Below are 13,741 nucleotides of genomic sequence, written 5' to 3'. Positions count from 1 at the left end.
GATTTTTACCTTGTCAGCTCGGGGATTCGATCCAGCAACCTTTCGGTTACTGGCCCAACGCTCTAACCACTAGGCTACCCTGCCGCCCCTTAAGAGGTTTAAGCCTAAAGGTTAATTGGTTATTTTTTGTATGTGGTCCATACTTTGTGATGATAAGATTGAAGTAGAATTTGGATGCGAGTCTTTGCTACTCTCTCACACTCTATCAGTCGTCCCGGTGCGTTGTGGGTGATTGTTAGCCTGCAACAGGGTTTCTTACTGCACAAGTTCAGGTAGATCCCTTCCCGTTCTGTTTGGTTCCTAATGAATACCCCTTTTTGGTCCCAGATCTGGTTTTCTCTTGTGCCGACTCCTACAGACCACCAGTAGGAGTTAGCAAGAGAGCACAAACTGATCTGGGATCAGGCTTGATGAATGTCTCTTGCACATTCGGGGAAACACTGGTAGAAAAAGCTCTAAAACCCGCTGCATGAGATCATGACCTAACCACTCTTCTCAACCCACAATCTCTGGGCCTTACTGCCTTACTCAGCAGAAAATCACCACTCTCACTTCCACAATCCCTCCCCCTCGGTACTGCCTCCTTCAATCAGATTGCTCCTTGCATCAGACCACGTCCCCTTCCAACCAATCACACCTCAGTTTGAGACCACTTCACGGGGCTGTTATCGTTGATCAGGGAGGTGTTCTGTACTTGTGTGCACCCGCAGAACATTTAAATCCCCCATTTGAATAATTCAACACTCACAAGTATAGAGATACTGGCTGGCTGCATACCAAATGGCATCCTATTCCCTACACAGTGCACTACTTTTCACCGGGGCCCAGTGGTGCACCAAATAGGGAATAGGGTGCCATTTGGGACCTAGATGCCGTTAACGTTGTCTGCTGCTGGTCTCCTGGCCCGCCGGGAAGCCCCTTGTGATAACAGGGTTTATATGTACTCTACAGTATCTCTCTAGCTGTATGTATTTCGTTAGCTTGGCTTTTGGAAGTGATGAATAAGTAAGGGAAGTAAGTGGGGGGGGGGCAGGATGTTCCACAGCGCCGCGTTGGCGTCTCCGTTAAGTGCACCGGTGGCGGAACTGTACGCGTCTGTTCGAACGAAGAACTCGGCAGCGTACAATTATGCAACAATATGTCATGTTTTGTGTGCATTACGTTAGGAAGCGTTGTCTGTGGGGAAACCATACACCTATGGGGCGAAGATGACTATGTACATAACTATGTGCGCACTGGTGGTGGAACGAGTCGGTTTGAACCAGCCAGGCACTTAATGCCATGCAATTATGGGACACAATTACGCAGAAATTCTATGTACTGTTTTGCATACATTATGTTGGGAAGCGTTGCCTATTGGGGAACGATACACATGTTTTCCATGCGTCGATGGTGACTATCCACCAATGGTGGAACGCGTCGGTTCAAACCAAGCACTTTATACCATACAATTACTCAACAATGGTATGTTTTGCATACAGGAAGCTTAGTCTGTGGGGTAACGATACCTATTGTCTTCCATGCAATAATCATTATGACTGTGTTACATGGGAAATTACATCCCGGTAATTCAATTTCTTACACTGTCAGACTGACTTCATCACCAGCTCTTACTGATTATGATAAAATGGCACATTTCACATCTTCCTCCTTTTGCTGTTCAAATCAAATGTATTTATATAGCCCTTCTTACATCAGCTGATATCTCAAAGTGCTGTACAGAAACCCAGCCTAAAACCCCAAACGGCAAGTAATGCAGGTGTAGAAGCACGGTGGCTAGGAAAAACTCCCTAGAAAGGCCAAAACCTAGGAAGAAACCTAGAGAGGAACCAGGCTATGAGGGGTGGCCAGTCCTCTTCTGGCTGTGCCGGGTGGAGATTATAACAGCACATGGCCTAGATGTTCAAATGTTCATAAATGACCAGCATGGTCAAATAATTCTCCTCCTATTCTTTCTCTCTCCTTTTTTCCTCTTGCAGTGACTATTGTTTAATAATGATACCTGGACTCTCTTTATACAGAGGGAAAGCGATCTCCATTGTTCCTTAGTTGATATGAGCATCTCAATTAACACTTAGCAAAGACTCCCAGTGGGAGATGAGAGAAATTTTACCCTTTTGAAGATTTCTGTGTAAAAAAATACTGCTTTTCAGCTCTCTCTCGCTGTGATGGTGTCTGTTCGTATGTTAAGAGAGATTTGCCAAAATGCTTTCTCTGAGTTTGTGTGGCATTACAATGTGCCAGTGTGGCGGTGTGTGATAATTCCTTGTTTTCTCCCACCTTTTTCATATTTTACTCCTGCAGTTTGTGAAGCCTCTCAGATTAGTGACAGCCCGTCCATAACGACTGTTGTTTCTGTGCTCCTTTTTAATGAAGCGCTCGCCTGCAAACACAAGTAATTGACGCTGCCGCAACCCCCACACACACACGCTTATCGTAGTAACAAACTCTTCAACGCAAAACTCACATACACGTACTCGCATAGAAAAGTGTGATAAATAAAAACGTATGCCAATTTCATTTAAGGACCAAAAAACGGACAGCTGTGCCATATAAATTGCAAAATAGTTGGGAAGAGATTTTCGATGTGCCCATTCCATGGCACATGGTTTATGAATTGATACGCAAAACAACGCCGGATTCAAAACTTCAAATTTTTAAATTTAAATTACTATACAAAATTCTTGCAGCTAATAGAAAGTTATATATATGGGGGATACAATCTTCCCAGCTCTGCAGATTCTGCTGTGAGGAGGCAGAGTCATTAGATCATTTATTTTGGTACTGTCCATATGTAGCTCGTTTTTGGTCACAGGTCCAGGAATGGCTGAAGAATTGCAACATTTTCCTAGACCTAACGCTGCAGATAGCAATACTGGGTGATTTGTAAAGCCATAGTCAATCAATAATATAATAATTATTTTAGCAAAAATGTTTTTTTCATTTAGTCTGTAGAAGCTATGAGAATAGAAAGGTTCAATTGTTTTGTGAAGCATCACAGCACAGTTGAATAATATATGGCAAATAGAAATCCGAAATGGTTGATGTAGAGAGATAGATGGGAGGGGTTGAATGGAGCTGAAGGGTGGGACTAATAAGATAAACAATGTAAAACATACGTGGTCTGTAAAATGTATATAGGTTCAGAACTTTTGTGAAATAGCACAATTACAAATAGAAATCAAACTGGATGGACATCAGAAATAGAGGAAGGACTAAAAACAAACAAAAAATAACTATTGTAAAATAGACTGTGTCTGTAAAATGTGTATAAGATGAATAAATTGAAGGTAAAAGCCGAAGTGTTTATTAGTTTACTCCAATTGGGGGATCGGTGGTAGGGTTTGCGGGGAATAATAATAAAGGTATATTCTTTAAAAAAGTATGTATGTCTATATAGGTATGTGGAAATGTATGCATGTGTGTATGGATATATATATTTACCCCAAAAATATATGGGGGATTGGAAATGATGCAGACAATTACATTGATGGAAGCAATATTCTTTCCGCAATATTAAGCTGATCTACCCCTAAAAAAAATAATACAAATAAATAACTCACATACATGCCACACACCCACCCACCCTACTACTGGTAATTAGCATAGGAATCAAATCAAAAGGCAATTCCAGATGGTAGAATGTGTTTGCTGGTGTTAACTGGATCTCCTAAAGCCAACCAGGTTTTTCTCTCTGCTCAGGCTTTTGTAAACAACTCACTGTTATTCATCAGGTTTCCCTTATTGAGTTTTACTCTCCTCTGGTGAATAGCTGTTACAGTGTATACTGGCGTTGATTCTGTTATTGATGGGTGCAGTACAGGAGGATTTCAAGGTGTCTGGCTGTTGCTGCTATTGTTGTATAGATCATTTGTTGAAGGGTAATATGTTGAAATATAGTAGAAGTTCCCCCAACTGTTTAAGTTACAGAACATAGTACAGTAAGTTTCCTTACAATGTATGGTTTAGCCCATTTGCTTATGTTTTATGTTACATTGAGCTCTTCGTGGCTATTCTCATTCCTCACTTTTTGTACTCCTGCTCTCTCTTCTCCTGTCTCCGGTCTCTCCATCTCTCTTCTCCTCCTGTCGCCGGTCTCTCAGGCCCTGTCTCTGTCTCTGTCTCCCCAGGCCACTATGAACGCTCGGCCCCAGAGGATCCTGGACTCTGGCTCTCTCACCCAGTCAGCCCCCGCCAGCCCCACCAGCAAGGGGGCACACATCCACCAGGCAGGGTGAGTGACATGCACTCACACACACAAGACACACACTCAACTCTTATTACACACAGTCTTCATAATCTTAACCCTACCAGGAACATTGGCGTAGCAGACACACACACACACACACTACTTTACGTCCACCGTCCTCATTTTCTCACCAATGCTCTCCTGCCAGCTACACTAACCTCCCTCTCCCTCCCGGATCTGCCTCTCCCCCAGTGGTTCTCCCCCCATGCCCAGTGCCAGCAGCTCCAGTCTGACCAACGAGGTGCCCAAACCCCCGACACGCGGAGGAGAACAGCCCCCCACGCGACCCCCCTACACCCCCACGCTGGGCGGACAGGCCCCCCACTCCCACCAGTTCCCCCGCACACGCAAGATGTTCGACAAGGGGCCCTCCGGCTCTGAACAGGTACCCTGACATCTAAGAACTTTTATTTTCTAGAATCTCACTTCTGGTTAACTTGTTTCTTAAGGAGAAACGTAAGAAATAACGTAAGAACATTTTGAGGGACAGCAACTTTTCTTAACTTTCTTCCGAAGTCTATAGTAAAGGAAGAAGTGGCAGTAGAGAAGAAATGCTGTCTCTGGACTCCACTATCATACCCATTTAAACAAGAATTTTATGCTAATTATCTCAATTGCTCAATTAAGGCTTCGGGAGAAAAAAATTGCTTAACTTTCTTAAGATGCTTAATTTTAGTCAATTTAGTCTGAGTCATTATGAAAGAGAACTCCCAGACACTTATCTTTTACAGTGAGTTCTGAGAGTGTGGTGGTGTGCATTGGTGGGAGTGTGTTAAAATGTGAATATTTTGAATTGTCTGTGTGTTTGCGCGTGTGTGTCAGGCCGGGGATGATGCAGATGACCCAGGAGGTCACAAGGCCTACATGAATGCCAACCTGTCTACAGGGCTGTGTGACTGGAGCGCCAAGTACTTTGCTCAGCCTGTTATGAAGGTACTGAACTACACTTCTCTCTCTTTCTCTCTCTCTCACTCTTTCTATTTTCATCCCTCTTTCTTTCTCTCTCACACTCTCTCTCTCGCCGTCTCTCTTGCACACTCACGCGTACGCACACACACACACGCACACACATAAAACTGTAGTCTGTCTCAGTGCCTGTTCAAGGAAGCTGTTAAGCCTGTTACAGCACCTGACCTTCCTTTGATGGTCAGAGGAAGCAGCTGAGTCATGTGTATGGCTGTCTCCACACACACACACACTCACTCACTCCGACACACAAACTTGCACACACACTGTGTCCTCACACACACACACATTCTCACACACACACGTGCCTTGGCAATGCAGTTATAGGAGCCGCTACGCCCTCCACCGCTTTCTCAAACCAGCCTTTCATCTTTCCATCCTCTGGAAGAGAACAATAAACGTTGTCAGCTCATCTTGACTTTGCCAAACTGACTCTGGTCTGGAGGTGAGAGAGGGAAAGAGAGAGAAGGATGGAGAGAGACTATAGCTGGAAAGGAGAGAAGGGGCTTGAGAAACAGTACAGAGAGGGAGGAACAAAGTGGGGACATGATATAGAAGGAAAGAAAAAGATGAGATGAGATGGATGAGAGAGAGAGGAAAACGAGAGCGGGAAGAGAGAGGGAGAGGTATGCACTTTGCAGAAGTACAAATGAGAAAGCTGTGTTTGCAATTTCTGGAATGCTCCCGTAAAGAGCCTTTGTGTCTAAAAGTCTGTACACAGGTTATCATATCAATGTGTCAGCAGTAAGAGGTGTGTGTGTGTGTGTGTGTGTGTGTGTGTGTGTGTGTGTGTGTGTGTGTGTGTGTGTGTGTGTGTAACCATTAGCAGAGCTTTTGGGGGGGGTCTCCCTCCTTTCTCAGACAGGGTCATTGTACAGTCCGTGTGTAATGTCGCACATTAGTGGCTGAGGTATCCATATAGGGCTGAGGTATCCATATAGGGCTGAGGTATCCATATAGGGCTGAGGTATCCATATAGGGCTGAGGTATCCATATAGGGCTGAGGTATCCATATAGGCCTGAGGTATCCATATAGGGCTGAGGTATCCATATAGGCCTGAGGTATCCATATAGGCCTGAGGTATCCATATAGGCCTGAGGTATCCATATAGGGCTGAGGTATCCATATAGGCCTGAGGTATCCATATAGGCCTGAGGTATCCATATAGGCCTGAGGTATCCATATAGGCCTGAGGTATCCATATAGGCCTGAGGTATCCATATAGGCCTGAGGTATCCTATCCATATAGGCCTGAGGTATCCATATAGGCCTGAGGTATCCATATAGGCCTGAGGTATCCATATAGGCCTGAGGTATCCATATAGGCCTGAGGTATCCATATAGGCCTGAGGTATCCATATAGGCCTGAGGTATCCATATAGGCCTGAGGTATCCATATAGGCCTGAGGTATCCATATAGGGCCTGAGGTATCCATATAGGGCTGAGGTATCCATATAGGGCTGAGGTATCCATATAGGGCTGAGGTATCCATATAGGGCTGAGGTATCCATATAGGGCTGAGGTATCCATATAGGGCTGAGGTATCCATATAGGGCTGAGGTATCCATATAGGGCTGAGGTATCCATATAGGGCTGAGGTATCCATATAGGGCTGAGGTATCCATATAGGGCTGAGGTATCCATATAGGGCTGAGGTATCCATATAGGGCTGAGGTATCCATATAGGGCTGAGGTATCCATATAGGGCTGAGGTATCCATATAGGGCTGAGGTATCCATATAGGGCTGAGGTATCCATATAGGGCTGAGGTATCCATATAGGGCTGAGGTATCCATATAGGCCTGAGGTATCCATATAGGCCTGAGGTATCCATATAGGGCTGAGGTATCCATATAGGGCTGAGGTATCCATATAGGGCTGAGGTATCCATATAGGGCTGAGGTATCCATATAGGGCTGAGGTATCCATATAGGCCTGAGGTATCCATATAGGCCTGAGGTATCCATATAGGCCTGAGGTATCCATATAGGCCTGAGGTATCCATATAGGCCTGAGGTATCCATATAGGCCTGAGGTATCCATATAGGCCTGAGGTATCCATATAGGCCTGAGGTATCCATATAGGCCTGAGGTATCCATATAGGCCTGAGGTATCCATATAGGCCTGAGGTATCCATATAGGCCTGAGGTATCCATATAGGCCTGAGGTATCCATATAGGCCTGAGGTATCCATATAGGGCTGAGGTATCCATATAGGCCTGAGGTATCCATATAGGCCTGAGGTATCCATATAGGCCTGAGGTATCCATATAGGCTGAGGTATCCATATAGGGCTGAGGTATCCATATAGGGCCTGAGGTATCCATATAGGGCTGAGGTATCCATATAGGGCTGAGGTATCCATATAGGCCTGAGGTATCCATATAGGGCTGAGGTATCCATATAGGCCTGAGGTATCCATATAGGGCTGAGGTATCCATATCGCACATTTTTTTTGCACCATGAATGTAACATTCAAATGTAATAAGGGTCCCCTGGGAAACTGACCAACACTTTGGTGCCTACCCTATCACAACTTCTACTGTACCTGGCTTTTTTCATTCGATGTCATGCCAATTAATTATTTGCCCATATCCTGCAGCCCTAGCTGAGACCAAGCATCATGACAGACTCTCACCTTGACACACACACCTACACACACACTCATCAGCTCTGACTGAGGCAGGCCTTAGTGTCTTAGCACTGTAGAGATGTACAAGCAGACAGTGACTTGCACACGCTATTTCCTTTATTTAATCATTTTCTCCCCCCCCCCCCCCTTCGAATCTTTCTCTCTCTCCCCTTCTACCCTCTTTCTGTCCACCCCTTTCTACTGTCTTCCCCCCTTCCACTCTCTCTCCACCATCCCTTCCCCTCTTCCATTCTCTCTCCCTGTCTCTCTCCCTGTCTCTCTCCCTGTCTCTCTCCCTGTCTCTCTCCCTGTCTCGCTCCACCCCCCTCCATCTGTCCCTCCCTCCACCCCTCTACATGTTATGTCACTGTGAGTGCTTGGTGGTGATTACCAGAGCATATGAATCCACATGCGGTTGCAGCTGCAGTAGCAGTCAGTGGCTGTGTCCGAAATGGCTCCCTATCCCCTATAAAAGGCACTATGGGCCCTGGTCAAAAAGTACATAGGGACTAGGGTGCCATTTGGGATGCAGTGGGTGTGTGGCTGCTCTGTTAGTGTTTAGTATTCAGCGGGCAGAGCAGGGAGCCTGGTGGGGCATGTACTTAATAAGCAGCAACAGTCTGGCCTCACAACACTCCACCATTACACTCCATTACAGCCTTTCTCTGTACATTACCAGCCCTGTCCATAATGCTAATAGTTACAGCTATACACACAGGGACACACAGACACACTGAAACAGACATGCACACACATCCACTTAGGAACACACATATCTACATAGAAATGCACGCATGCACAGAAACACACAGAAACACTCAAACTCAATCCCTTCCTTGCCCTCTGCAATTACACCAGAGGACCTCCATTGATGTTCACTAATGATTCTCTCCCTGTCAGGGACTAAGGGAGGAGAACCCCTCAACGCAGCCTGAGAGGCAGCCCTCGGAAAGAGAGGGATGAATGGATGGAGGGAAAGAGGGGGGTATGGGAGTGTGAGGCAGGAGAACCCCTCAACACAGCCTGAGAGGCAGCCCTCAGAAAGAGAGGGATGAATGGATGGAGAGAAAGAGGGGGGTATGGGAGTGTGTGGGGGAGGAGAAAACATCAACGTAGCCTGAGGCAGCCCTCAGAAAGAGAGGGATGAATGGATGGAGAGAAAGAGGGGGGTATGGGAGTGTGAGGCAGGAGAACCCCTCAACACAGCCTGAGAGGCAGCCCTCAGAAAGAGAGGGATGAATGGATGGAGAGAAAGAGGGGGGTATGGGAGTGTGTGGGGGAGGAGAAAACATCAACGTAGCCTGAGGCAGCCCTCAGAAAGAGAGGGATGAATGGATGGAGAGAAAGAGGGGGGTATGGGAGTGTGAGGCAGGAGAACCCCTCAACACAGCCTGAGAGGCAGCCCTCAGAAAGAGAGGGATGAATGGATGGAGAGAAAGAGGGGGGTATGGGAGTGTGAGGGAGGAGAACCCCTCAACACAGCCTGAGAGGCAGCCCTCAGAAAGAGAGGGATGAATGGATGGAGAGAAAGAGGGGGGTATGGGAGTGTGAGGCAGGAGAACCCCTCAACACAGCCTGAGAGGCAGCCCTCAGAAAGAGAGGGATGAATGGATGGAGAGAAAGAGGGGGGTATGGGAGTGTGAGGCAGGAGAACCCCTCAACACAGCCTGAGAGGCAGCCCTCAGAAAGAGAGGGATGAATGGATGAAGAGAAAGAGGGGGGTATGGGAGTGTGAGGGAGGAGAACCCCTCAACACAGCCTGAGAGGCAGCCCTCAGAAAGAGAGGGATGAATGGATGGAGAGAAAGAGGGGGGTATGGGAGTGTGAGGCAGGAGAACCCCTCAACACAGCCTGAGAGGCAGCCCTCAGAAAGAGAGGGATGAATGGATGGAGAGAAAGAGGGGGGTATGGGAGTGTGGGACAGGGGAGAAAACATCAACGCAGCCTGAGGCAGCCCTCAGAAAGAGAGGGATGAATGGATGGAGAGAAAGAGGGGGGTATGGAAGTGTGAGGGAGGAGAACCCCTCAACACAGCCTGAGAAGCAGCCCTCAGAGGCGATGGATGGATGGATGGATGGATGGATGGATGGATGGATGGAGAGGGAGGGGTTAATGAATGGATAGAGAGAGGGGGAGGAGAGATGAGAGGACAAGCAAGGATAGAGCTTTTAACACTGCAAGCCTACGAGGCGATCCTCTTCATTTATCTCATTAACCCATCATTCCAAAGAATGGGATGACAGAAAGAGAGGAGGAGGAGGAGAGGAGAGGGTGAGATAAGAGTGTTAGATGGGCAGGAAGAGGATGAGGGAGTGTTGAAACGTGGGAGAGAACACTTAGCAGCCTGAGAGGCAACCCTCTTCATTTAGCCCAGTAGCAAGAAGCTCTTGTCTTTATACAAGACCATGAAGGAGTATAATTGGAAGAGAGAGAGAGAACTGTGTCTTCCTCTTTTAGCTCTGTAACCTCTTCCAGTTTAGACATGCTTCTGCCCTATTCAATCTAATAGAAATAAAACATCTACAGTTGAAGTGGGAAGTTTACATACACCTTAGCCAAATACATTTAAACTCAGGTTTTCACAATTCCTGACATTTAAAAATTCCCTCTTTTAGGTCAGTTAGGTTCACCACTTTATTTTAAGAATGTGAAATGTCAGAATAATAGTAGAGAATTATTAATTTCAGCTTTTATTTCCTTCATCACATTCCCAGTGGGTCAGAAGTTTACATACACTCAATTAGTATTTGGTAGCATTGTCTTTAAGTTGTTTAACTTGGGTCAAACGTTTCAGCTAGCCTTCTACAAGCTTCCCACAATAAGTTGGGTGAATTTTGGCCCATTCCTCCTGACAGAGCTGGTGTAACTGAGTCAGGTTTGTAGGCCTCCTTGCTCGCACACGCTTTTTCAGTATTGCCCACACATTTTCTACGGGGTTAAGGTCAGGGCTTTGTGATGGCCACTCCAATACCTTGACTTTGTTGTCCTTAAGCCATTTTGCCACAACTTTGGAAGTATGCTTGGGGTCATTGTCCATTTGGAAGACCCATCTTCGGCTTGCAAGCCTCCCCCTTTTTCCTCCAAACATAACGATGGTCATTATGGCCAAACAGTTCTATTTTTGTTTCATCAGACCAGAGGACATTTCTCCAAAAAGTACGATCTTTGTCCCCATGTGCAGTTGCAAACCGTAGTCTGGCTTTTTATGGCGGTTTTGGAGCAGTGGCTTCTTCCTTGCTGAGCGGCCTTTCAGGTTATGTCGAAATAGGACTCGTTTTACTGTGGATATAGATACTTTTGCACCTGTTTCCTCCAGCATCTTCACAAGGTCCTTTGCTGTTCTGGGATTGATTTGCACTTTTCGCACCAAAGTACGTTCATCTCTAGGAGAGGGAATGCGTCTCCTTCCTGAGCAGTATGACGGCTGCATGGTCCCATGGTGTTTATACTTGCGTACTATTGATTGTACAGATGAACGTGGTGCCTTCAGGCGTTTGGAAATTGCTCCCAAGGATGAACCATACTTGTGGAGGTCTACAATTTTCTTTCTGAGGTCTTGGCTGATTTCTTTTGATTTTCCCATGATGTCAAGCAAAGAGGCACTGAGTTTGAAGGTAGGCCTTGAAATACATCCACAGGTACACCTCCAATTGACTCAAATGATGTCAGTTAGCCTATCAGAAGCTTCTAAAGCCATTACATAATTTTCTGGCATTTTCCAAGCTGTTTAAAGGCACAGTCAACTTAGTGTATGTAAACGTCTGACCCACTGGAATTGTGAAACATTGAATTATAAGTGAAATAATCTCTGTAAACAATTGTTGGAAAAATTACTTGTGTCATGCACAAAGTAGATGTCCTAACCGACTTGCCAAAACTATAGTGGTTGAAAAACAAGTTTTAATGACTCCAACCTAAGTGTATGTAAACTTCCCGACTTCAACTGTATCTCTCTCTCTCTCTCTCTCTCGCTCTCTCTCTCTCTCGCTCTCTCTCTCTAGATTCCAGAGGAGCATGATGTGGAGAGCCAGGTGAGGAAAGAGAGGGAGTGGAGGTTCCTGAGGAACGCCCGCGTTAGAAAACAGAGCCATCGCATCACACAGAGAGGTGACGCACACAAACACTATGCTTAGCGACACATAAATGCATATCTACACACACACACACACTTGTGTAGATTTGCTGTCACTGTTGTATAGACACTCACCCGCAGTATAGAAGAAAACAATCTGTGCCCATGCACTGTTACACATACCGTGCCAGAGGGATAGGGAGATATTTGAAGAGTGAAACACACCAGTGAGGGGAACGTGAGTATGCATATGAAGTTAGTGGGAGCGAGGATCTATTGGAAACCCCCCTTGTTCCGAAAGCTCTGCCAGACGGGTCTCTCTGTGTCAGAGAGACCCCCCCCCACACACACACACACACACACACATTAATGACCCCAGGCTTCAGCGCAGCTCCCCCTTTGAAGTCAGAGCCTGCTCAAACAGAATGGTTAACACTCCCACGTCACTGCCAGCTCCTACAACACACATGGGCGTACGCGCACACACACAGGACACACGCTCACGAGTCCATTGGCGTCAGAGCTGAGGCTCACATACGCATGTATCTCTCTCTCCCCTTTTAACTATCCCTTTCTGCCATCCTCTAAAGTTGAGAGACTAAAAGATCAGGGCTGCCCTCATTCATTGTCCTGCCTCTGGGGAGATGGACAGACAGAGAAAATACAGGGGGAGGGGGTACATTTTAAAAAGAAAGCGAGAGACCGATAGGGGGAGTTAGAGGGTGACAAAGAATAGAGAGGGAGGACGAGAGACTGAGGGAGTGAGAAAGGAGACAGGGGAGTAAAACATGATAGAGGGTCGAGAGTGGGGAAGAAAAAACAGAGACAGGAAAGAAGAGGGCCGGGGAACAGAGACGGGACAGAAGAGGGCCGGGGAACAGAGACGGGACAGAAGAGGGCCGGGGAACAGACGGGACAGAAGAGGGCCGGGGAACAGAGACGGGACAGAAGAGGGCCGGGGAACAGAGACGGGACAGAAGAGGGCCGGGGAACAGAGACGGGACAGAAGAGGGCCGGGGAACAGAGACGGGACAGAAGAGGGCCGGGGAACAGAGACGGGACAGAAGAGGGCCGGGGAACAGAGACGGGACAGAAGAGGGCCGGGGGACAGAGACGGGACAGAAGAGGGCCGGGGAACAGAGACGGGACAGAAGAGGGCCGGGGAACAGAGACGGGACAGAAGAGGGCCGGGGGACAGAGACGGGACAGAAGAGGGCCGGGGAACAGAGACGGGACAGAAGAGAGCCGGGGAACAGAGACGGGACAGAAGAGGGCCGGGGGACAGAGACGGGGCAGAAGAGGGCCGGGGAACACAGACGGGGCAGAAGAGGGCCGGGGAATCGACCTTAAAGGCTTCTAAAAAAACTGATTAAAGTCTGTATTTCTCTGTTTTATTTGTGATGAAAAACGTGATGAGTTTGCTGAAAGCTCGCAGTATTGCATTTTGTATGGTAGAGAAAACGACACAGACAAGACTAGCTTTTAATGAACACCTTTTCAGCTTTTGATCAACAAGTACAGAGACGAAGGCCTTGCCAAGGTCTTGCTCGGCTAGATGAAAAATATTTTCCTCCTGTATTTCTTTTGTTCCCGACTTTATGAAATATTTTTTCAGTTAGTATTTCTTCTCTGAAATTCCTGACAGTCCACTTTGAGACATTCCAGATAGCCGAAGGACACCTTGACGACACAAGTGATGGTTGTCAAGGCAGCGTAGCCAGACCTTTTAGACAAGGATTGTAATGCGACTGTATGATTATTGAATAGGGATCTCACTAGCAAATGATCCGGTCTTTATAGGAGTTACAAGAGTGTTTTC

General features: G+C 46.7%; 1 protein-coding gene across 1 annotated transcript in view; it reads left to right on the top strand.

The window, feature by feature from the left end:
- The window catches only part of LOC115177951 (regulatory-associated protein of mTOR-like), a 45,438-nt gene that overhangs the window by 14,554 nt on the left and 17,143 nt on the right, over window positions 1-13,741 (top strand). Inside the window, exons 4-7 of the mRNA XM_029738949.1 lie at window positions 4,131-4,234; window positions 4,442-4,634; window positions 5,072-5,182; window positions 11,852-11,957. Coding sequence (XP_029594809.1) covers window positions 4,131-4,234; window positions 4,442-4,634; window positions 5,072-5,182; window positions 11,852-11,957 — 514 coding nt within the window. The remainder of the gene's footprint in view (window positions 1-4,130; window positions 4,235-4,441; window positions 4,635-5,071; window positions 5,183-11,851; window positions 11,958-13,741) is intronic.

The sequence above is a fragment of the Salmo trutta genome, chromosome 38, assembly GCF_901001165.1.
Source record: "Salmo trutta chromosome 38, fSalTru1.1, whole genome shotgun sequence".
Lineage (NCBI taxonomy): Eukaryota > Metazoa > Chordata > Actinopteri > Salmoniformes > Salmonidae > Salmo > Salmo trutta.
The sequence above is the reverse complement of the archived record's forward strand: the minus strand, read 5'-3'. Positions and strand labels throughout refer to the sequence as shown.